This window comes from Cucurbita pepo, chromosome 17 (assembly GCF_057944985.1).
Source record: "Cucurbita pepo subsp. pepo isolate OVF chromosome 17, ASM5794498v1, whole genome shotgun sequence".
Classification (NCBI taxonomy): Eukaryota; Viridiplantae; Streptophyta; class Magnoliopsida; order Cucurbitales; family Cucurbitaceae; genus Cucurbita; species Cucurbita pepo.
The window spans coordinates 13607912-13633550 of NC_141814.1; the positions used below are offsets into that span (position 1 = coordinate 13607912).

The 25639-nt window shown below is 39.6% G+C and overlaps 2 protein-coding genes, 1 long non-coding RNA gene and 1 other non-coding gene across 4 annotated transcripts; 2 read left to right on the top strand and 2 right to left on the bottom strand.

The window, feature by feature from the left end:
* The first annotated feature begins 1045 nt into the window (after nucleotides 1–1045).
* Nucleotides 1046–1185, top strand: LOC111789452 (small nucleolar RNA Z247). The gene has a single exon (XR_002814350.1). It is a non-coding gene; the product is annotated as a small nucleolar RNA Z247 (small nucleolar RNA).
* A 4668-nt stretch (nucleotides 1186–5853) lies between these two features.
* Nucleotides 5854–10570, bottom strand: LOC147787677 (uncharacterized). Its single transcript, XR_015413232.1, has 3 exons — nucleotides 10443–10570; nucleotides 10214–10364; nucleotides 5854–6073 (listed from the first exon to the last, which is right to left on the bottom strand). It is a non-coding gene; the product is annotated as an uncharacterized LOC147787677 (long non-coding RNA).
* A 465-nt stretch (nucleotides 10571–11035) lies between these two features.
* LOC111778235 (phosphatidylinositol 4-kinase gamma 4) lies at nucleotides 11036–13811 on the top strand. The gene is made up of 2 exons (XM_023657939.2): nucleotides 11036–13027; nucleotides 13123–13811. Exons 1-2 carry the CDS (start codon nucleotides 11612–11614, stop codon nucleotides 13507–13509), a joined length of 1803 nt encoding a protein of 600 aa, XP_023513707.2. The 5' UTR covers nucleotides 11036–11611; the 3' UTR covers nucleotides 13510–13811.
* Nucleotides 13812–15149: 1338 nt separating this feature from the next.
* On the bottom strand, nucleotides 15150–18628 carry LOC111778046 (E3 ubiquitin-protein ligase SINAT3). Its single transcript, XM_023657656.2, has 3 exons — nucleotides 18079–18628; nucleotides 15806–16192; nucleotides 15150–15706 (listed from the first exon to the last, which is right to left on the bottom strand). Exons 1-3 carry the CDS (start codon nucleotides 18277–18279, stop codon nucleotides 15377–15379), a joined length of 918 nt encoding a protein of 305 aa, XP_023513424.2. The 5' UTR covers nucleotides 18280–18628; the 3' UTR covers nucleotides 15150–15376.
* Between the last annotated feature and the right edge of the window lie 7011 nt (nucleotides 18629–25639).

The following is a 25639-nucleotide window of genomic DNA, read 5'->3' on the forward strand; positions in this document are numbered from 1 at the left end:
TTGTTCGACATTTTAGTCACTTTTGACTACACCTTTGAGTATTGACATGACTTTGATACCATGTTAGGAATCACGATTCTCCACAATAGTATGATATTGTTCACTTTGAGCATAAGCTCTCATGACTTTAGTCCAAAGGAGATAGTATTCCTCACTTATAAACCCATGATCTTTCACTAAATTAACCAATGTGGGACTCACTCCCAATAATCTTCAATCTTCAACAGCATCCATCGTTGCTCCATTGAACATCTTTTTTCACTTAGTTAGGATTGTTAAACCTAAAATAGATCATAACTGTATATACTAAAATAGTCTAAGATTTACTAGTTTATGATTTGAAGGGTTTGTTACCAAATCTATGATTTTATGGTTTGTTACCAAATCATAGATTTGGAATGTAATCTTCATTATACGCATCTATAAATACATGAGGTCGTGACCCATATAGGTCATCGTGCCATTCAATCTAACATGGTATCAGAGCCAAGGTTTATTTTTTAAACTCCTCGCCATGTCTTCTTCCTCCTCTCCATCCACCATCTCCAACACCGTCTCAACTACCATGGCGACTTTTGGCCTTAAACAATATCCAATCCCTCTACACCATGTTGTCACAATTCGTCTAACCAAAAACAACTTCATCATATGGCGTGCCCAGCTCCTCCCCTACCTACGGAGTACGAAGCTTATGGGCTACCTCGATGGCACCAATGTTGCACCTGCCAAGCTGATCCCTTCCTCAACTGCTGCTGGTGCTGAGCTGGTCTCTAATCCGGCCTATAATCAGTGGTATGATCAGGATCAACAAGTCCTTAGCGGCCTTCTCTCCTCCATGTCTGAGGAGATTCTTCATGATGTGGTTGCCGCTACTACGTCCAAGGAGGCGTGGGATACCCTGCAGCGGATGTTTTCATCGTCAACTCGTGCTCGCACTACTCAGATTCGTGTTGAGCTTGCCACGTCCAAGAAACGAGATCAATCTGCTGCAAATTATTTTTGCAAGATCAAAGGGCTAGCCACCGAGCTGGCCGCCGCCGGCTCTGCCTTGCAGGATGATGATGTGATCGCGTATCTTCTCGCTGGTCTTGGCCCTGACTATGATCCCTTCGTCACCTCAATGACTACCAAGAGTGAAGCCCTCACCCTTGATGATGTGTTTGCACATCTAATGACGTATGAAGCTCGCCAACTACAACACCAGGCTGAACTTCAGTTAAATCTTGGATCTTCTGCCAATTATGCTAGTCGTGGTGGTCAGCAGAAGAATCGTGGGCGTAGGGATCGCGGTCGTGGTCGTTCTCAAGGTTATGCACCCTCTCGTCCTGCTGGTGATCGTCGTGGCCCTTCTGCTCGTCCTTCCTGCCAGATCTGCGGCAAAGTGGGGCATACTGCTATCCGCTGCTGGCATAGGATGGATGAGTCCTATCAAGATGAACCTTCTTCTGCTCCTCCTACGGCACTGGCGGCTACTTCCTCTTACAAGATTGACCCAAATTGGTACAGCGACACAGGCGCTACGGACCATATCACCAGTGACCTGGATCGTCTCGCTGTGCGTGAACGTTATCATGGAGGTGAACAAGTTCAAGTCGGCAATGGAGCAGGTTTGCGTGTTTTGCATACTGGTCATTCTCTAATTAATACTGCTACTCGTCCTCTTGCGTTGCGTAATATTTTGCATGTGCCTGAAATTTCCAAACATCTTCTTTCTGTTCATAAATTTTCTCGTGATAATGACGTATTTTTTGAATTCCATCCTTGGCATTTTTCTATAAAGGATCGACAGTCGAGGAAAAGTCTCCTAAATGGGAGGTGTGAATCTGGTCTTTATCCTATTAAGCCATCCGATGTCGATAATCTCAAGCACGCCTTGGTGAGCAGATCTACTACTCACGCCCAATGGCATGCTCGTCTTGGACATCCTTCATCTCAAGTAATAAAATCCATTTTGCGTCTAAATAATATTTCGTGTGCTAGTGAGTCATCTTTGTCAGTTTGTAATGCGTGTCAGTTAGCAAAGAGTCATCGATTACCATATACTAGTTTTTCCCATAGGTCTTCGTCACCTTTGGAACTTATTTTTTCGGATGTTTGGGGCCCTGCACCTCCATCTGTTGGGGGTTTTAAATATTATATTAGTTTCATTGATGATTTCAGTAAATTTTCGTGGATCTATTTGATGCATGATCGTACAGAAGCTCCTCGTATATTTTTGCAATTCCAAGCTCATGTTGAGCGCCTCCTAGATACTAAAATCAAGTGGGTTCAATCTGATTGGGGTGGGGAATATCAGAAAATTCACAACACATTTTTTCGTTCCCTTGGAATTGGTCATCGTGTTTCGTGCCCTCACACACATCAACAAAATGGGTCTGCTGAACGCAAGCATCGTCATATTGTTGAAACTGGCCTAGCCCTTCTAGCTCATGCTCATGTACCTATTAAATTTTGGGACGACGCGTTTCTTACAGCCACATATCTCATCAATCGTCTTCCTACTCGTGTCATCGATAAAAAATGCCCCTTAGAGCTTCTTTTTCATACCCCACCAAATTACTCCTTATTAAAAATTTTTGGGTGTGCTTGTTGGCCTCATCTTCGTCCTTATAACAAACAAAAGCTCTTTTTTCGATCAAAGGAATGTGTCTTTCTAGGCTACAGTTCTTCACATAAAGGGTATAAGTGTCTTGACACCGATTCTGGTCGTGTCTATATGTCTAGAGATGTCATATTTGATGAAAATGTTTTTCCATTCAAGAGAGCCTCACCTAATTCTTCCCCAATCATGCAGTCGACGCATAATGCCCCTGATTTGTGCACCTTGCATTTGGGTAATAGCAGTACTAATTTGGAGAATGATCACATGCATATGTCTGGGCCTACTAACTCTTTGGATGCAGAAAATTTGGTGTCTACATCAGCTTCGGAATTGCCGCAACAATCCTCCGCGTCGCTGCCATTCGAATCGGCGTTGGTTGTTCCGCCAATGATTGAGGCATCGGCTTCTCCGCCAGCAGATGATATTGCGCAATGCCCGGTCGAATCCTCGGCCGTTGGTCAACCAACTGCTGTAGCATCGGTTGCTCCCCTCGCAACGGCTGATACGGCCGTCCCCTCAAATGTGGATTCTGCACCTACTACTCATCCGTATGGTACTCGATTGAAGCACAATATCAAGAAACCCAAGGTGCGTACAGATGGAACAGTAACATATCTTGTAGCTCGGTATTTTGGTATTTTGAGTTATTTTCTTGGGATTGAGGTCCGCCATACTTCTAGTGGACTTATTCTGACACAACATAAATACATTCGAGATTTATTAGCCAGAACCAATATGCTCACCTCCAAAGGTGTGCCCACACCTATGCTTCCCAGTGAGAAGTTGTTATTGAATGGTGGTGAAAAGCTCTCACCTGAGGATACTACTCGCTATCGAAGTGTCGTTGGTGCTCTCCAATATTTGTCTCTGACACGTCCTGATATATCCTTCTGTGTCAACAGAGTGTGTCAGTTCATGTCCTCTCCGACTTCTATACATTGGGCGGCAGTCAAACGAATTCTCCGTTATCTACATGACACTATTGATATGGGTTTGTGTCTTACAAAGTCCAGCACTGATTTGTTGAGTGCCTTTTCAGATGCTGATTGGGCTGGGAATCCTGATGATCGTCGAAGCACTGGAGGCTATGTGATCTTCTTTGGTGGCAATCTTATCTCTTGGAGTTCGAGGAAACAATCGACAGTTTCTCGTTCTAGTACGGAAGCCGAATATAAGGCGGTTGCTGATGCCACTGCCGAATTAATTTGGATCCAAGTTCTCTTGCGTGAGCTCGGGATCTCGCAAGCGCGAGCGCCTAGCCTATGGTGTGACAACATTGGTGCCACCTACCTATCCGCCAATCCAATCTTTCATCGACGGACGAAGCATGTTGAGGTTGATTATCACTTCGTTCGTGAACGAGTATCGACTCGTCAGCTTGATGTTCGACTCATATCTTCCAAGGATCAGCTCGCCGATATCATGACAAAGCCACTGCCAGCTCCTTCTTTTAGCTATTTTAGGCGCAATCTGAACTTAGTAGTACATCGTCCAGATTGAGGGGGGGTGTTAAACCTAAAATAGATCATAACTGTATATACTAAAATAGTCTAAGATTTACTAGTTTATGATTTGAAGGGTTTGTTACCAAATCTATGATTTTATGGTTTGTTACCAAATCATAGATTTGGAATGTAATCTTCATTATACGCATCTATAAATACATGAGGTCGTGACCCATATAGGTCATCGTGCCATTCAATCTAACAAGGATGTGGGTTCGTGCAATCTCTCTCCGCTCTCTTTTCTATTTTTTTCACTTCATTTGAGATGAATTTGACGGATTAAATAAATATCTCTAAATAATTAAATTTAAATACGAAGCTGAGTGAGAGAAAGTATCGACAATAAATGATACGTAGTAGGGATTGTAGTAGTTATCATGTTTCCCCCATTCGTGCATGCATTTATTGTAATTAAAAGTTTGAGCAACTATTTATTTTTATTATTCAATTTATTTATAGCTCACAATAATAAATAATATTATTTATTATGTCAACCCTATTCTATATATATGCATTCACTATTAGCACCAACTCTCGGTCTAACAGTGAAACGATTTTTAATATCATAACAAGACCTAAAATAATTTTTCGATCAATTGAGCTATATTCAAGTTAACATATTTCAAATTCAAAATATCGATGTTGTAAAATCATACAAAAAGTTTTATATTTCTAATAAACCTCGGGTTTAAAATGCGAGATCCCACATCAGTAACGATGTGGAAACCTATTTCTAGTAGATGTGATTTAAAATTGTGAGACTGACGACGATACGTAATGGGTTCAAGCGGACAGGCTTGAACTATTACGTAAAATATCGATATTGAGATCTCAATTTTATAGGAATGTCGATGAAAATATCGGTTTAAAAGTCGTCTACGAAATTATTAAGGTATAATGGTTTGAAATAATTTTGAAGAAATAAAAGTGGGAAAATATCTCTCACAACTAAAGTATCTATGATGAGTAGAGGGAAGGGGAAATTACTAAAAAGGGCCTTCAAATTACACCACGCCTAATTTTTTCCACTATCAGCCAAAAAGCAAAAATGGATGCAAACTCTCTTTTCTCAGCTTTTTCTTTGCTTTTTTTTCCTTTTTCCTTTTATTATTTATTTATTTTTAAAATTTTCAATATTGACAGATGGCTTCCTTTTGTCAAGATGTTGGATATTGGTGGTGAAGTGAGGTAGATTACAAGCTTAGAATAATAAAAAATAAAAAAAATAAAAAAATAAAAAACAATATTTTTAGTTTCTATAATTTAAAAATTAAAATTTGTCCCGTTGTACTATGGTCCATACGGACCTTTTGGCATACCACCGAAACGACTTTCCCTTGATAGCCGACCCCTTTCTCTTCTTCTTATAGCCTCGTGGATGGGCAAAAAGGAAAGTTATAAAATGAGGCTTGTAGGCTCGCAAAATTGACCATAGACAACAATTTTTTAGTCTCGTAGAGGTCTTATATATTAAAGTCATATACTCAATAAAACTAAACAATAAAAATACAAAGCAAAAAATTGTTGTCATCACACCACGAGACGCGTTTTTCGTGTTTGGATGATTAATTAATTGTATGATAAATAATTTAAAATTTGATATTAATTTCATGATTATTAAAAAAAAATATGAATTAATTTGGTGAAATTAAACCTAATTCAACAAAATAAGTGGGTGAAAAAATATATAACTTTGTTTGATAAAATTATATAGTTTTGAAGATGACCGACCAAAAAATTAGGGGAAAAAAAAAAAAAAAAAAAAAAAAAAAAAAAAAAGGACATTTGGTAATTAAAAAACATGGTCCTACGTAAGACTGCACATGAAGAGAAGACAAGAGATGAGATGTGTCTGATGCTTCAGATAATTGCGGACAAATTGCATGAATGAAGGGAATCCCTTTCTCACTTCGCTGTCATCACAAATCTCCCTTCTTTTTCTTCTTCTTCTTCTTCTTTTACGTCCCTAAATAACATGTTCTCATAATTATAATTTTAATCATTTTTTATTATTATATATCTTTTTTCTTTCCGCTCTGACCGACTTTCTTTGCTAAATATGAAGATGCGAATTGTAAAGGCTTTTTCGTAGTGCAACTGGAGAGATGAGACTTGAAAACGGGTTTCAAATCCCTTCATAATCGAAGGTTAGATCGGGAAAAAGACACGAAACCCTTTTTTTCTTTAATTGCCCGTTGACTTGGTGGGAAAGTTTACTCGTATTGTATCATTAGGTCTATGTATCAAAACAACTTTTCTTTTGTTAAAAAGTTGTCACCCGAGTGAATGAGGGGTACGTGAATGAACCAAATCACATTCAAACTGAATAATCTTTGAAGATAGAATGACTAAGAAAGACTTAAAAGAATTGAAGGATATTATCTATACCAACCTTGCTTTGCGATACTCAATCATAAGAACTCCAAAGTTAAGTGTGTTTTGCTTGAAACAATTCTATGTGTTGATGATCTCTTGGAAATTTTCTTAATGTGTTGATCTGTAGGGATAACCTTCACTTTTAGAAGTGAGAGAACAAGTAATTGTTGGGGACGTTCGAAAATACCAAGGCTATCAAGTGCTAGACCCTAATAAGAATTCTGGGTATGGGACGTTACAAAAATAGCTTAGTATTTGCAACGATTGAAAGACAACTATAGAAGCGAATCATATCACCATACCAACCATTGAATCTAACCTTCTTGAAGGTTTAATGGAATGACCTTAAAAGCACCGATAACATATGAGAATAAGTGGAAACGTTTTGACATCCGATAGTAACAATACAAATCACTAACTTGGTTGGTGAGGCTAGTGATAAGAAACTATATAACATAGTTGGGCGAATATGCACCGATTAGATTAAAGATATTTTTTTTTTATTTTACTGCTAAAATGGAAAGGTTAAAATAAAATACTAGAATATTAAAGAGATAGAAAAAGAAATATTAGTTTAGGGAAACATAAAAAAGAAAAGAAAAAGAAAGAAAAACAGATTCTTTTCTTTATTTATTATTATTATTATTATTATCTTTTTAAGTGGGTTATGTTGAGAAAGGCATATGCACATGTTAGTGGGTCCCACTGTCACCAAACTTGATTATTTGGGCTTTTTTTTTTTTTAAAGCAAAAAATAGCAAAGCATTGGAATTACCAAAAATCTAGGGAATGGGAAATGGGTACAAATGTACATTCATAAGTTCTATCTTTGTGTGTGGGATTGAGACAACATTATAGGAATGGATTTAGATAGCATTTTTGTTCTCTTTTCTTTTTCATTTTAATTTTTTCAATGCTCACATCTGTTTTATTTTATTTTCTTTTAATAATAGTTACTTAAGTTGGATGAAAATTAAGGTTACGAACATCGGGTTTAGGGTTTATCCTTAAAGAATACTTGTGTAATTCCACTTATAACAACTCAAGCCTACCGTTAACAAATATGGTCTGTTTTGGCCCATTATGTACCCCATCAACTTCTCAATTTTAAATATGTTTTTGTGTTTTTCAGAGTTACACAGCAAAACTGGTATTCATCCAAATAATGTCCTATCTAGACTTTTTCTTATGGGGTTTCCCGTTAAACCTATATTAGGGAGAGGATTCTACATCCTTATAATGTTTTGTTTCTTTCTCCAACCGATGAGAGATCTCACACTACTAAACTAACTCATGCATAAATTTCTTCTTTTGTGGAGAGTTCACTCCCTCTGACAAAATTGGCATACTCAACAAACCAAGGTACAATAGGCTCTACCTAATACCGTCTTTCAACTTCTCAAAAGAACGACCCTCGAATAAACAACGGATAGTATCATGATCCGTATGAACAATCACTTTGGTCCCTAGCATGTAAGACTTATATTTATCAAATGCAAAGACAACCACAAGTGTTTTCTTCTTTGTGTGATGGTGTAAGTTTGCATAACAAATGATCTTAAAAGAGTTTATAACGATGTTGACCCAAGACCGCTCCTACAACATAATCACTAGCATCGCATGATATTTTAAAAGGTTGGCTCCAATCAGAAACCACAGGATTAAACACAAAAATAAACCTTTTCCTTCAACACATTGAATGTTAGTAAACAATCATCAATTTTTGTTAACAATCTACCTTGATATTATAGATATTATAGGTGAAAGATACTATTTCCATTGGTATGAGATCCTTTGAGGAAACCGAAAGCAAAATCATGAAAATTTATGCTCAAAGTGGACAATATCATACCAATATAGAGGTTTGTTGTTTCTAACCTGATTTTGATAGATTTGATTTCTCTTTGTTTCAGTTTTTGGTTTAGGGACGGACGAATGGACTGATCTTTTTCAAAAAGGGAACCAAATGGCATAAATATGAATAGCCATGACTCGATCCAAGCTCCCAAACAAGGGCCCCCAATAAAGAAGGCTAACAACCATACCTTACTGTTAGCAGATTTGACAACAACAGAGGAAGTGCTGCATTGCTGATATGGGCACTTGAAATAAATGAAGAACAAATCATTTGTTTCCAATGGGAACTTTAAATAGAAATAGTTTTGGTGTTTTAGTTCAATAAAATACATGAAGAAAAATCACAAGAATGCATACTAGACTCGAGAGCGTGAGGAAAAGAAAGATCACTATAAGAGAATTTCCTGGATGGACAAGGTTAGGCTTTTCTGCCTCATACAATATCACTTGAATTTCCTCTTTCAAGCTAGGCTCATTTCTTGTTCTAACCCAGAAAGTTGTTCCCAGTGAGTCTCAACATTCTCCAACTCATCTTCACTATCTACAATTTTGGTTATGATGCAAGGCTGGCTTGAAGTGTTTCAACTATCCGATCGAGTTGTATAGTTTTGCAGCTTAGAGCAATCACATTTTCTTCCACTATTACTTCTCATCAATAATCTCCATTCATATAAAATATTTGGGTGATCAATATGTCAAGGTTTGTTATCCTAACACTATTATATATAAAACTAAAGTTTCAATCGACTTACAATTTTGGAATTAATAGGACTTGAATAGACTATTTTTTTTAAAATTTAATGATCAAATATAGACACAAATATAAACCTTAGATAACTTTTGTAACGTCCCAGATCCCCCAGATCCACCGCTAATAGATATGGTCTTTTTTGGGCTTTTCCTTCCCTTCCGGGCTTCCCCTAGCCCCTCAAGGCTTTAAAATGTGTCTACTAGGGGAAGGTTTCCACACCTTATAAATGGTGGTTCGTTCTCCTTCCCGACCAATGTGGGACATCACAATCCACCCCCCTTTCGGGCTTCCCCTCAAGGCTTTAAAATGTGTCTACTAGGGGAAGGTTTCCACACCTTATAAATGGTGGTTCGTTCTCCTTCCCAACCAATGTGGGACATCACAATCCACCCCCCTTTCGGGCTTCCCCTCAAGGCTTTAAAATGTGTCTACTAGGGGAAGGTTTCCACACCCTTATAAATGGTGGTTCGTTCTCCTTCCCAACAAATGTGGGACATCACAATCCACCCCCTTCGGGGTCCAACGTCCTCGATGACACTCTTTCCTTCCTCCAATCGATGTGGGACATCACAATCCACCCCCTTCGGGGTCCAACGTCCTCGATGACACTCTTTCCTTCCTCCAATCGATGTGGGACCGCCCCCAAATCTACCCCCTTGGGGGCCAGCGTCCTTACTGGCACACCGCCTCGAGTTTACCCCCCTTCGGGGAACAGCGAGAAGGCTGGCACATCATCCGAAACCTGACTCTGATACCATTTGTATCGTCCCAGATCCACTGCTAGGGACATCACAATCCACCCCCCCTCCGGGGCCAGCGTCCTCGCTGGCACTCTTTCCTTCCTCCAATCGATGTGGGACCGCCCCTAAATCCATCCCTTTTGGGGCCAGCGTCCTTAGTGGCACACCAATGATTAATTTATCTAAATTTGAGTATCTCAATCTAATTTCAATAAACATGGAAGAGTAAATCGTTCAAATTTCTACAGACTGAGCAAGCCAACGAGAAAATAAGGGAGATCAGCACTTAATCACGCCACATTCCACGGATAAAAGCAGACAGCAATAACTAAAAGAGGATTCAATGTTAAATTTCAGAGAGAAGAAAGTGTCTCACACTAACCTGGCGACTGGAGTAAATCGGAACGCAACGGCGCCCATAGTTGATTAAAATCTGAGCAAAAATAGCCGGAATATCGGCGACTCCATCGCTATCTTCATCCGAGAATAAATCGATCTCGATCCTGATACAGCGAAGGAATATCAAACAGATCCTGGTAGTTCGAAAGACATATTAGGGCTAGCAGAATCAATTGAATGAAGAAATCAAGAGAGTGAAAGAACAGATTTACCTTTAATGACATTTTAGGGATTTCAGAGACGTTGTGGAGAGTAAACGATCTCAGAGAGCGAAGGAATGAACTGTCGCTCGAAAAGCGCTACAAAATGAACTGTTGCTCCCTCAACGGATATAAGCGGGAATATTTGAATATTTGGTTAAAAATATTACTATAATATTATATAAATAAATAATTAAATTATTAAATCCATTTTAAACAATTAAATTTTAATTTACTTTTTATTAATTAATAAATATACTTTCCATTTTAGGGTTTTAACCATCCATTTAATAATTATCCAATAAATAAATTTAATAAAATTATAAAAATTCAATAATTAATTAGACATTTTATATTTTAAAAATTAAATAGGATGATATTAAATGATGTTTCATGTTCAGAAAATATATTAATATTTGTAAATAACACAATAATAATAATAATTTTTTTTTTTTTAATTACCAAATAAAAAACGTAATGAAGTTTTAGAATAAATTATATATATTAATTATGGAGAGAATTAAAGAGAAAAAAGAAAAGAAAAAAAAAATCTGAAAAAGTCAATATTCCGACGCGGCGCGTATAAATCTCCGATGTGTACCCGCGGCTTCATCTTCGATCGCCTTCAGTCCTGGTGTTCCACTAAGTCTCATCTGTTCCCTAATTTTTCTGCATCAGTTTCTTCCGCATTGCCAATTTTCTATATTTGGATTCTGAAATTTAAACATCCCGATTTCTCCATTTCCCCTTTGGTTCTTCCTGCTCGGTTAGAATCCAATCCCCTTTTTTTTTTTCCACCTTAAATCTCCCATAGATTTCTTCTTCTGCTCCTCGGATCAATCGCCCTGATTTGTTGTCGTCAAGGCTACAGTTCCCCGAAGCCTCTCTCAGGGTTCGTGCGGAGTTTCATCATTTCCCTTGGATTCTGTGTAGTGGATTGGTAATTTTGTATTTCTTGATCCATTTTAGGCGGGAATGGATCGCTAGTCGTCGATTTTTCTTTTCAGTGCTTGTTTTCTTTTTCTTTTGAGTGGTCGATTTTTTCATTTCATCATCTTACTGTGCTGGTGATGGTCGCTGAATCTTGAACTGTGAATTTTTTTTAATGTAATTTCTTGGATCGTTTGTTCTTTGAATACCGAACCACTAATTTGGCTGTTTCATTTTCGTCCTCGTTGAAAATGTCGTCTATGGGTGTTATTGCTCTTTGTCCTGTTCAGAATGACCACTTATTTTCCCCTAATCGCTTAATTGCTCCATCGATTTTGGAATCTGATGAATCCATTTGGATATACGTTTCTGTTTCGGGCTCTATGAGTCCTATGCCCATCTTTGCATCGGAATCAATTGAATCTGTGAAGTTAAGGATCCAATCCTGCAAAGGATTTGTGGTGAAGAAACAAAAGTTAGTTTGTGGAGGTCGAGAATTGTCTCGAAATCGTTCGTTAGTTCGGGATTATGGTGTTACTGATGGTAATGTGTTGCATTTGGTGCTGAGGCTGTCTGATCTTCAGGTCATTAATGTCAAGACTTATTGTGGGAAGGAGTTTACCTTCCATGTCGAGCGCGATAGAGATATCGCTTATGTCAAAGAGAAGATCGGGAAGAAGGTAAAGGAATTTGTGGACACTGATGAGCATGAAGTAGTGTGTGGTGGAAGAGCTCTAGATGATCATAGCCTTGTAGCTGATATTTGTAATAGGAAGGATGCAGTCATACATTTGTTTGTTCGGAAGTCTGCGAAAGTTCGTGGCCGACCTGTTGATAAGAACTTTGAGCTCTCTATTGTGGCATCGAATTTCAAAGAAGAATGTAAATCTGAGTTTTCTAGGGGAAGTCATCAGAAGAAGAAATGCAATGAGGATACAAAAGTTTATACGACAAACTATGAATATGACAAAAAAATTGCACCAAGAAGGCCTTCTCCTAATGGAGGTAGCTTCATGGAGCCCATTGTCGTTAACCCGAAGATCGAAATACCAATACCGATCTGGGATATGCTGAACTCGACTATAGATGGTTTAGACCATGGGCATTTTCCAGTTAGGTCCTTGGAGGGAACTGGCGGAGCGTATCTAATGTTAGACTCATCAGGAAAGAAGTATGTGTCAGTTTTTAAGCCAATTGATGAGGAGCCAATGGCTGTGAACAATCCGCGAGGGCTTCCATTGTCGTTAGATGGCGAAGGGCTAAAGAAAGGAACCCGAGTTGGAGAAGGAGCATTCAGAGAAGTTGCAGCTTACATTTTAGATCATCCAGTAAGTGGACACCGTTCAATGTTCGGCGACGATAATGGCTTTGCTGGTGTTCCTCCTACAGTATTCGTCAAGTGCTTTCACGACGGGTTCAGCCAGAGCCATCGTAGCGAGAAATCGATTAAAATCGGTTCCCTGCAGATGTTCATGGAAAATAATGGTAGTTGTGAGGATTTTGGTGCTGGGGCTTTCCCTACTAAAGAGGTGCATAAAATCTCTGTTTTAGATATCAGATTGGCAAATGCAGATAGACATGCTGGAAACATTCTATTGGGAAAAGAAAGAGAAGGGGGTCGAACTGTGCTTATTCCGATCGACCATGGATACTGCTTGCCAACAAGCGTAAGTTTTCTCGACTCGTAGCCCGTAACTCGTAAACCGTGCATTGCATATGAATTGAACTGTTTGGTTTGTGTTGTGGTGTTGTGGTGTTGCAGTTTGAAGATTGTACATTTGAGTGGCTGTATTGGCCACAAGCCCAGCAACCATATGATGCAGAGACATTAGACTACATACAATCACTGGACGCAGAGGAAGATATTGGCCTTCTGAAGTTCCATGGATGGGAGCTGCCTCTTGAATGTGCTCGTACGCTTCGCATCTCGACCATGCTTTTGAAGAAAGGGGCAAAGAGAGGGCTCACGCCATTCGAGATCGGTAACATAATGTGTCGAGAAAACTTGACAAAGAAATCCGTGATCGAGGAGTGCGTGGAAGAAGCAATGGATTCTTTGCTTCCTGGTACAAGTGAAGCAACATTCCTTGAAACTGTATATGAAATAATAGATCACCGCCTGGATCTGATTGCTGCTTCATTGTCCTGACGGGGAAGGTTATAAAAAAAAAAAGACCATTTTAGTAACAACTAATAATAGGTGTAATTAAATTTACAATATGTGGATAATGCACATATGATGTTAATGAAATATTATTACTATGTACCAACGACCGACAGGACTGTTTTCTGTTCTGTTTCTTCTTCTTTGTTTTGGCTGCTTAGAAGGATTGTCTGCGGCTTTGTCAATGGCAATTATTTGGAATGGCCGTCCTAATATTTTCTGCTTTGTATGCCTTCCTAAGCTCTTTTCCCTTGGGAGTTCAATAAATATCTTATCATTTTTTTTTTTTTTTTTTTTTTTTTTTTTTTTTTTTTTTTTTTTTTTTTAATATTGTTTGTTTCATCATATGAATTATTAACCACACTGTTTCACCATTTGAATGATTGAAATGGTGCATGTTCACAACCTTATGCGATATGGTTTCTTTGTGGACGTGTTGCCAGGCTTCTATCTGCGTCAAATCATTTAAATATCATTTAAATAGGGAATGGAAGAGAGAGCTAGAAGAGATTTCTATTCTTTAGCTGAATAGGGGTTCGTGGGGATAGACGTTTATGAGAATTCATTCTTAATGGGAGAATAGGGAGAAGAGAGAGTTAGAAGAACTTTCTCTTCGTTAGCTGAATAGGGGGATCGTGGAACGATCCAGATCCACCGCTAGCAGATATTGTCCTATTTGGGCTTTCCCTTGCGGGCTTCCCCTCAAGGCTTTAAAACGGTCTGCTAGGGGAAGGTTTCCACACCCTCATAAATGGTGGTTTGTTCTCCTCCCCAGGAAAACAAGGAATGAAAGAGTAGGGTCCCCAGGAAAACAAGGAATGAAAGAGTAGGGTCCCCAGGAAAACAAGGAATGAAAGAGTAGGGTCCCCAGGAAAACAAGGAATGATAGAGTAGGGTCGTGTGAACTCATTCTGAACTGGATCCCCAGGAAAACAAGGAATGAAAGAGTAGGGTCCCCAGGAAAACAAGGAATGATAGAGTAGGGTCGTGTGAACTCATTCTGAACTGGAAAACAAGGAATGAAAGAGTGGTTTGTTCTCCTCCCCAACTCCTCCCAACCAATGTGGGACATCACAGATAGGGAATAGAGGTTCGTGGACTCTTCTAACTGGAAAACAAGGTATGAAAGAGTGGTTTGTTCTCCTCTCCGAAAACAAGGAATGAATGAGTGGTTTGTTCTCCTCCCCAACCAATCGTGTGGACTCTTCTAACTGGAAACTCCTCCCCAACCAATGTGGGACATCACAGATCGGGAATAGAAGTTCGTGTGGACTCATTCTGAACTGGAAAACAAGGAATGAAAGAGAGAGTTAGAAGAGATTCTCTTTGTAGTTGAATAGAGGGACAAAGAATAGAGGTCCGTGAAAATTCATTTTGAACGAAAAACAGGGAATAGAAGAGAGAGGAAAGAAAGAAATTTCTCAGGAAATAGAAGATAGAGCGGAAAGAGATTTCTCGGGAATTATAGCAGAGATGTTCCATTCCCCGTCCTAGGTGAGATGTCAGTTAGTATAGCAGATTTTGGCTATAGTTTATCAATCATTCGATGTTTTTAAGGTTTTTTTTTGTTTGTTATAATTAATGTTCCAAAAACAATGATCCTATGATGTTTAGAAGGTTCATCCTGTTTGCTTCTCAGCTGAACTTTTCTGCTCTTCTTTTCTTATTGGAAAAAGAACAACTAAGAACACAGTTTTCAAAACAAGCTTCAATGTTTAATGTTTGTAAGCTATTCCCAATTACAAGAACTTGTTGTCGAAGATGGTTTCAAGACCTTTGTGTACACTGTAATATTGATTGGACCCTCCAAGTTAGGATTGGCAAAGACTTATGAGCTGATTCAACAACAATATCACTGTTTATCTTGTTCTTTCCAAATCCGTCCCATGATCCGCAACTTCAGCTCTTTCCTTTCCCCGCCCGAGAAGAACAGTGCCATGTTTCGATGTATAATGAGGCCATCGTGGCTGTCTCGGACTTTCTTGTGGTTGTCCCGAATGCTTCGAGGGTTGCCTTCCCACGTTAGCTTCCTCCCATTCCCACCGACCTCGAGGCTGTAACTGTAGTTTCGGGCGTCTGTTTCGTCGCCCATGAATCGGAGAAACACCATGTAAACTGGTGCCATACCAAGCTGAAAGGCTTCAAAATGAAGACAGAAATACTGGTCAAAACAGTGGAAGACCTGCACAAAGGTGAAATAAGAGCCATCAACAGAAGCTCGTGTAAGAAGTAAGACGTGATCTTGGATATCGTCTCGTGTAATCGTTCAACAGATACTCACAGTTAACATCCATATAGCGTTTTCAACTTCACATGGATTAGCCTTTACGTAACGATGATTAAACGTGCATCCGGAATGCATATCGACTTTGTGATCGTCTCGAAGATGAGAAACAAGGAAAGGAATCTCCCCATCAACTGGACAGTCTGATCCAGCATAAGGGCAGGTATATGGTCTGAAGTAACAGGCAGATTCATGTTTTAGTTTACTATAGTACGGCAATATCTCCGAGCACCCGAACGTGCAGAATTTACAAGCCAGTTTAAGCGATTCGGCTATCTTTTCTAATGCTAGACATCTAATATCACCGAGCTCTTGTCTGCACGTCGGGCAACGGTTGTCTACCTTCGTTTTACACGAAGAGCAGAGGGTATGTCCATTGGGACACTGCACAAACAAAACAATAAGTTCACAACATTATTACTATGTGTCTTATAGAACAACAAAAAAAACATCCTGTAATAGCTCAAGTCCACCGCTCACAAATATTGTTTGCTTTGGCTCGTTACGTATCGCCGTCAGCCTCACGATCTTAAAACGCATTTGCTAGGGAGAGGTTTCCACACCCTTTAAGGAATGTTTCGTTCCCCTCTCTAACCAATATGGGATCTCACAATCCATTCCCCTTGGCGGCTCATTGTCCTCACTAACAAACAGCTCGGTATCTGACTTTGATACCATTTGTAACAGCCCAAGCCTACCGCTAGTTGATATTGTCCATTTTGACCCGTTACGTATCACTGTCATTCTTCATAAGGGTGTGGAAATCTCTCCCTAGTAGACGAATTTTAAAACCGTGAAGCTGAGGACGATACATAACAAGCTAAAGCGAACAATATCTGCTAGGCTTGTTACACGAGGTCACACAGAGGAGCCCCACTTCCCCAATGGAGAGTGTGGAAATCTCTCTCTAGTAGACGGATTCTAAAACCGTGAGGCTGACGACGATACATAACAAGCCAAAGCGAACAATATCTGCTAAGCTTATTACACGAGGTCACACAGAGGAACCCCACTTCCCCAATGGAGGGTGTGGAAATCTCTCTCTAGTAGACGGATTTTAGAACCGTGAGGCTGACAACGTTACACAACAAGCCAAAGTGAACAATATCTGCTAGGTTTGTTACACGAGGTCACACAGAGGAGCCCCACTTCCCCAATGGAGGGTGTGGAAATCTCTCTCTAGTAGACGGATTTTAAAACCGTGAGACTGACAACGATACATAACAAGCCAAAGCGAACAATATCTGCTAGGCTTGTTACAAGAGGTCACACAGAGGAACCCCACTTCCCCAATGGAGAGTGTGGAAATCTCTCTCTAGTAGACGGATTCTAAAACCGTGAGGCTGACTACGATACATAACAAGCCAAAGCGAACAATATCTGCTAAGCTTATTACACGAGGTCACACAGAGGAACCCCACTCCCCCAAGGGAGGGTGGGAAAATCTCTCCCTAGTAGACGAATTTTAAAACCGTGAGGCTGACAACAATACATAACAAGCCAAAGTGAACAATATCTGCTAGGTTTGTTACACGAGGTCACACAGAGGAACCCCACTTCCCCAAGGGAGGGTGGGAAAATCTCTCCCTAGTAGACGAATTTTAAAACCGTGAGGCTGACAACAATACATAACAAGCCAAAGTGAACAATATCTGCTAGGTTTGTTACACGAGGTCACACAGAGGAACCCCACTTCCCCAAGGGAGGGTGGGAAAATCTCTCCCTAGTAGACGAATTTCAAAACCGTGAGGCTGACAACGATACATAACAAGCCAAAGTGAACAATATCTGCTAGGCTTGTTACACGAGGTCACACAGAGGAACCCCACTTCCCCAATGGAGGGTGTGGAAATCTCTCTCTAGTAGACGGATTTTAAAACCGTGAGACTGACAACGATACATAACCAGCCAAAGCAAACAATATCTGCAAGGCTTGTTACACAAGAGGAACCCCACTTCCCCGATGGAGGGTGTGGAAATCTCTCTCTAGTAGACGGATTTTAAAACCGTGAGGCTGACGACGATACATAACAAGCCAAAGCATAGCAACAATTGTCTCTAAACAACAAAAAAAAGCTATTCATTTTGCAAATGAGTATATGCAACAGCAAGGGTTTAACTAACAATTGATACTCATTTCATGAACCAAAGGCCTCATTAAACAGAACATTTCTCTAACAACAAACCCACAACTTCAGCATAATCAAACAGATCAGAAACCACAAACACCATACGAATTGAAACAAAAACAGCAACGAACTTGAAGGAACCTGATGAATTGGAGGATACATAGAATTAGTGCAGACAGGACATTCCAGCAGCTCGTGGACACTTGTAGTGGTCGGATTGTCGTTATTGCTGATCCGAGGCTTGGAAATCGACGGAAACTGACAGTGACATTGAAGGGTCTTGTCCTCCTCGTTCATCACGTCCATGGACGGCGGCGCGCGTTCGAGGCCATCCAACTCCATTTTCGCAAAATAATAAGCCTCTCCGACTTGGAATGATTAATGATTCCGCTCCGACAATCGGAAGAACATCAGAATCCATTCATGGGTTTTGATGGGTCAGATGATTCCGCCATTAATATCGCCGGCTTGACGGAATCTGAAGAATGATCGGAAAAATGTTTGAAAATTGTTGATCGGAGGGCTCAAATGGGCGGTTTTGAGATCGGAGAAATTGAGACAGGGGAAATTTATTAATAAGAAAACGAGAAATTCGTTAAAAATCGAAGGGGTTTTTTCTTTTCCCTTCCTTTTTCAGACCCAATTTCGGATGGGTCGACACGACAGACAGAAATGTCGAGGTGGATCGGTTATAGATGAAGAAAGTTCCTTGTTCGTGAGCTGTTCCTGTCCTTGTCCCTTCTTATTAAACCATAATTAAAAAAAACACAAAAAAATGTCCATATGTTATCTATTAAATTATATTTATATTTACTAAAATAATTATGTATCTTATGATTCTTAAAATTTATCGAAAAAATATATATAGAAATTAAGTTTGGCTCGCCCATATATATCTCTTTAATGCTTTGTGATACTATCTCGAGTCTCGAGATGTCATTGGTCTTCATTGCTCGCTCAAATATATTCACTGGGAATCGATCCATGAGTTAATTTCATAATTCAGACATCTCAAATAAGCGTTCGTCAGAGTATTATTAAGGTATCATTTGAGGATGGCACCTAGCTCTGATTGATTTTTTCCCTCGGGGTCTTATAATGATCTTGCATCCCAACAATTCTTCCCTCGAACAAACTCTATCTATAGAGTCTCCCCTTCATCGAGGTTCGACTCTTTCTTTAAGGACCTCAAACAACCACAACTCTAAATAATGGTACGAGATATTGTCCACTTTGAACATAAGTTCTCGTACCTTTACTTTTGGTTTTCTCGACAACTCAAACATGAAAAAAAAAACGACAACCAGAAATGGTGGAAGAACAAAAGTGTTCAAAAGTAAAAGATAAAAGGTCGGTTATTGTTGGAAAAGCTGTATATCACTAAGCTTTTTCAGCTTTTATCATCGATGCTTATGTGTTCTTCCCAACGTTATTTCTTAGCAATATACTCAAATGAGTGAATGAGATTGATGACTTATGTCTTAACTTAGCTCACATGCATAGGATCCTATGAACGATGTTGTCTAACTCAGCTCACATGTATAGGATCCTACGAACGATATTGTCTAACCCACATCACAATTATTGTCGTGTCCTTTTCTTCTTATGAAAGCTACTTTTTTTCATTCCTTTTCGTTTTACGAGTTTCTTCTACGAACTGTCATTAACTTTCGAACCCCTTTTCCATAGCCATGCAACTCATAGTAAATTATCGATCCGATCTTTTGGGTTCAGTTGAAAATATCATCAAACCGTAAACGAACCCAACCCAACATCTCATTGTTCTTGTCATATAAAATGGCTTGTTCATTGAGTTCATATTCAAAGTTCGAATTTGAGGTCTCCGAATTTGACCCGAAACTCGTCCACAATAGATGTAGTTGCAACAACAAATACTGGGTCTGGCAGTCGCCCGACTCCTACTACATTGTTGCAACTTCCACTTAGAATGTAACGCCCCTAATTTTCTTTAACCTAATTAGTGACGTCACCCATGCATACTTATCTCATTAAGCGGAAGCTCATCATAAATAACCTTGAAATAGTCTTTCATAAAATTCATGAATCCAAAACATTACCTAAACTCCGAAAATAAACCTTCAATACTGAATCCAAAATAAATCCAAATAAAACGATACTCAATCCTATAACTTAAAACAGCCTAATAAAAGTAAACTCCTAAAGATATCCCGTCTCCAACTTCCATGGTGGCCTCAGCTCCGCCGTCAACCGTACATTGGCGCCTTGCCTTTACCTGAAAAATGTAGGTAGCACGTGGCTTGAGTATTTTATGAAATACTCAGTAAGTCACCCCACTGTTGGGGTTAGGAATGCAAACACATGCAACATATGAGCGGGACCTAACTTTTCATAAACTTTTCATAGCCTTGGGCGCTTTTCTATTCCGGGTAGGGTTGGATGTGTGGTACTCCTTCACACATGGCCCATGTACGTGTACATGAACCCACCAGGCGGGCTCTTTACGTACCCCCTGGGCCTGACTTGGTCGGGCACAACGTGTTACACGTAGCCGGACACCACAGAACAGAAAAGCGCCCGCATGATATCATGGCGAACATAAATATCGTATTTCATTCTTTCGTATCATAAAGGGGAAGAATCCCGATGCACGTGACATACATATATGCATGAGGTCCCTTAACATATTTAACATGGCATTACATAAGCAGTGCTAACATCGCATTTACGTTTCTTACATCACATGGCATCTCACATGACTTACATAAACAGGTAACAGTCAACACAAGTTCATACATCACATAACATACACAATCTATACATCACATAATCATATCACATAAAATATGGTGCATGCAGGGGCCACAGGGCACGCACCATCATACAACACGTAGAAAGCTAACTCCAACAGTAAGGTCACTTACCTCGATGGTCTTGGTTGAAGTCACTCACAACGAGCTAATCCCAACGGTATGTCCTATGATAACCACATAAAAATTTAGAACCTTTCATAAGGTACCCTAGCTAAACCTCATGCTATTTATCAAAATAAACCCTCGACCTAATCTGTCTTTAACGTTTAGGAGCCATACTGACCTCGGATGGTAAAACTAAGGGCAGAAACGGCTTCGGAAGGACCAAAAACCTTGGAATCGATATATTATAGTGATACCGATTCACCAAGCCGAGCTGCCGAGCCGACCAATTAAGCCGCCAAGCTGAGCTGCGGGATTTGACGGAGCCGAGCTGCGGGTTTTGACGGAGCCGAGAGCACGCGTGCGGAGCCGAGACCAAGGCTGCAGCGCGCGTCCGCGTTGGGCCGAAACGCACAGGGCTCGCGTTCGTTCCGTGGGCTGGTCCGGAGGCCGAACGTGAACCCGACCCGTTTTCCTTCGTCTTCCTTACCCGAAATCTCACGAAAACCCTAATCGTTGCTGCGCCGCCAACGACGACGTCACAACCCCGATTCCGGCGATGCGACGACACCCCTCGCCTATTCCGACCGACGTGCAACGATATTCAACACCGATAGCCTCGGTCGCTTCTCCCTCCAGCCACTCACCGAAGAAAATCCAGCGAACCACCTCACACGTTTTTTTTCCTGGCTAACCCTCTCGATTTTTCCGTACTCTCAGATACCCTTGAAAACCCTAAACGTTTGGAGAGCAAAAGTTGGTTTCCAAAGAAGGAGGAGAGTTGTATATGGGAATATAAAAGATCTTTATGACTTTTCCATTAAGGTAGAAATTTCCTTGCTAGAAATCATACCTTTTCCAGCGACAATAAATGCAGCATAATATCTTTTCGTTTTGGCAGCAAAAATAAAAATCTTAGCATAAAATAAAAAAAAACTAAAATTCGAATCCTTACATAGAAGGACGAGAACCGATCAAGTTAGTCGTGCACGTTGTTCGAGCCCATCTATGATGCTGACCATGAAGCCTACTGTTTTCGCCACGTGCAGACATATTGGTCGTTATTTGCAATTCTCTGGAACAGAACATCCTTCCCTTATCCATGAAATTTTTCCTGGAATGATGGAACTATTCGTATCAAGAATGTCGGATGCAAAATGTTCTGGATTCATGATCCTAATTGGAAGGGATGGACATGCCACTTTACTCAACCTTAAATCGTAATAGAATTCACGAGCTCGTTCTTTGTTGTAATCTCGACCAATACTCTAAGATTTCGAGTACTATGAGTGGTTATAAGAATTGGTGTACGTTCTCAACCTTATGGTTTTAAAACAGCGTTTGTTAGGGAGAGATTTTCACACTCTTATAAGAAATGCCCGTTCTCCTCTTCAATTGATTTGAGATCTCTCAATCCACCCCCCTAACGTCCTCGCTGACTGCCCGGTGGCTGGCTCTGATACCAATGTAACATCCCACCGCTAATAGATATTGTCTGTTTTGGCCCACAGGCTCACGGTTTTAAAACACATTTGTTAGGAAGAGGTTTCCACTCTTATTAAGGAATGTTTCGTTTCCCTTTCCAACCGATGTGGGATCTCTTGATATTAGACATGAGGAGTCTAAAATCATGCACGTTCGGATCTATTTAGATTTTCGTAACCTCATAGCTCGTATATGCACTTGTCTCGACAACAAGTTCAAGTTCCATTAGAAGAAAAAAAAAAGAAGAGTAGCATGATTATACAAAAAAATACTCGGTAAATAGCAAGATTGTAAGCTCTTAAATCGTTCTTAAATCTTATGTTAATCATTTATTTTGTATCACTCGTATGTCTAATTTCATACCGAAATATCGCCTGTCTAAGTCATAGACTCTCCTAAATTTGAAATAGAAAATATCATACTATTATAAGAATATATATATTATATTTGTTCTCTTAGCACGTTATGTCTGTTAATATTATAGCTCGAAACTCTCAAAGGTATGATTCCGAATAACATGACAACTATTATTAATCAGACTCGAACAAACCTAACATGAATATTATAATATACTATCCAACCCTTTTATTATTTTTAATGGAAAAAATCACAGAATCCAAACTCGTGGTGTTCAAACTTTCATATATTTTAAGATGAACGTTAGGTATCACCTAACTCGGAGTTCAAATGCTGATGTTCATTGTGTGATATTTTTGTGGTCGGCCCACGTCACCAAATAATTCTTTGTTTTTTTGGCTTGTCGATGTGGTTGGATTATGAAGTGGACCCGAATATTTGATGTACAATATACACTTAATAAAACGTCTAATTTGATTTGATTTATACCTAAAACTTTATATTATTTTTTTGCTATAAACTTTTGATTTCATCGGAGAAAAACTAAACACTACTTATAAGAGCATGAAGTGGACTCGAACATGTTTTAGAATTATGAAGCTGACGACTATAAGTAACGGACAAAAACGGACAATATCGAACTAGATTACAAATTTGTTTATTAAGGTTGTTTGGATGAGTATTTATGTTTCTTGTTTTACTAAGAAAGAATTAGAAACACGACCGTAAAGTAGCCGCCGACAGTCCCACCGTTGCTTGTTCTTGTCCTTCTCCGGTGACAACACGTACAAGCAGCATGTTCCTTCTTCAACGGTGTGTGAGTTTCCTCTAGCGTTTCTTCCTTCTCTTGTCGACATAAGGTCAGTGCGTGAACCCTTTGCGACCGTGCTTATAAGCCCATGATCAACTTTTTAATAGCCGATGTGGGACTCCTCGGCTCGACCTTTTCGAGCTCTTATAAGCCCTAGTCGGTGGGTGAGTGATTACTCGAAAGCATTAAAGAAAGGGAAAAAAGAGAGAGGATTGTAAGTGGTAATTGAGGCAACATATCTGAAATAATTTATAATGTGATAGTTGAGGTCTCTTTTCAAAGTGCTTATACTTTTAAGGAACATTATTCACACAAGAAAGTGGCATCATCAAAGTGCTTTCACTTCACTTTCTTCAATCTAATCATCAACTACTACTACTACTACCCATTACCCATTACCCATTTAAATCAGTTAAAGATCATTCATGACCTAATTCTCATCACCTTTAATGTTTCACCCATGCAACCACATGTCATAGCTAATACGAGTTAAATGAACGATGTAATATACCCATTAAACAAATAGAGAAGGGAACGAAACATTTCTTATAAGCGTGTGAAAGTTTTTCCCTAGTGGATGCGTTTTAGAATTGTGAGACTGACGGTGTTACGTAATGGGCCAAAACGAACAATATTTGCTAGCGGTAGACTTGGACTGTTACAAATGGTATTAGAGCCAAACAGCGAGGACGTTGGGCCCCCAAGCGGGGTGGATTGTGAGATCCCACATGAGTTGGAGAGGGAAACGAAGTATTCCTTATAAGGGTGTGGAAATTTCTCCTTAGTAGACGCGTTTTAGAATCATGAGACTGACGGCAATACGTATCGGGCCAAAACGGACAATTTCTACTAGTGGTGGGCTTGGACTGTTACAAATGATATTAGAGCCAAACATTGGCCGGTGTGCTAGTGAGGACACTGGGCTTCCAAACAGGTGTGAATTGTTAGATCCCACATGGGTTGGAGAGGGAAACGAAGCTTATAAGGGTGTGAAAACCTCTTCCCAGTAGATGCGTTTTAGAATCGTGAGGCTGACAACAATACGTAACGGGTCAAAGCAGACGATATCTAATAGTGGTGTGTTACAAATGATATTAGAGCCAAATACCAGGCGGTGTGTCAACGAGGACGTTGGACTCCTAAGCGAGGTAAATTGTGAGATTCCATATGGATTGGAGAGTAGAAGGGTATAAAAACTTATCCCTAGTAGATCCATTTTAGAACTGTGAGGCTGACGGCGATACGTAACAGGCCAAAGCAGACGATATCTACTAGTACTAGGCTTGGACTATTACAAATGGTATTAGAGCCAAACACAGAGCAGTGTGCAAGTGAGAACGTTGGGCTCCCAAGCGGTGTGGATTGTGAGATCCCACATGGGTTGGAGAGGGAAACGAAGTATCTCTTATAAGGGTGTGGAAACCTCTCCCTAGTAGACGTGTCTAAAGCTGTGAGGCTGACAACGATACATAACGAGCCAAAACGGACAATATCTACTAGCAATGAGCTTGGGCTGATACCTACGTACAGGGTATTATAGCACGTGCAAGATACTATATTTTTGATGCAAAGTTGTTCATTTCACTAATAGTATCGTTCTACATTTTTAATCTCTTACTTCCATTAGATAGATAAATGATATTTTACTCAGTTATTTTATTAACAACGCACAACATACGATAAAATCAATACGAACAACGCCTATACAAAGGTAAAAAATGAATAACGAGAAGACATCCAAGAACGATAATGATGATATTAAAAATTTGGATGATAATACCCTTATTGGGACCTAATAAAACCCTTTAAAATTTAGGTGGGTGACAGGCAAACCCAAGCGTGCAAGTTAACCTTAATTTAAGCATGGATAGAAAAGTTAGGCATTTAGGCAATAATTTAAACAAAAACCAAACAAATCATCTGTTGATATTACAAATCTAAGCCCCAAAAATCTCCATTTGTCAATCATTGTTCATCACACAAATCTTTTTCTCCACAATAAATTCAATTTCCTTTAGAGTTAATGGGTTTTTCTCTGTTTCCATTGCCACCACATAACCCACTAAGTGTATTACTACTACTCCAAATTGTGCATCAAACCCACCATTTATAACAAAGTTTTGGATACAAATTTTTTATTCTCCAATGTCCTAAC

Coding starts and splice junctions, on each gene's coding strand:
- LOC111778235 (XM_023657939.2), top strand. CDS start 11,612: ATGTCGTCTATGGGTGTTATTGCTCTTTGTCCTGTTCAGAATGACCAC. Junction 13,028..13,122: donor GATACTGCTTGCCAACAAGC/GTAAGTTTTCTC, acceptor GTGGTGTTGCAG/TTTGAAGATTGTACATTTGA.
- LOC111778046 (XM_023657656.2), bottom strand. CDS start 18,279: ATGGAGTTGGATGGCCTCGAACGCGCGCCGCCGTCCATGGACGTGATG. Junction 16,193..18,078: donor TGTATCCTCCAATTCATCAG/GTTCCTTCAAGT, acceptor TTGTTTGTGCAG/TGTCCCAATGGACATACCCT. Junction 15,707..15,805: donor ACGCTATATGGATGTTAACT/GTGAGTATCTGT, acceptor ACCTTTGTGCAG/GTCTTCCACTGTTTTGACCA.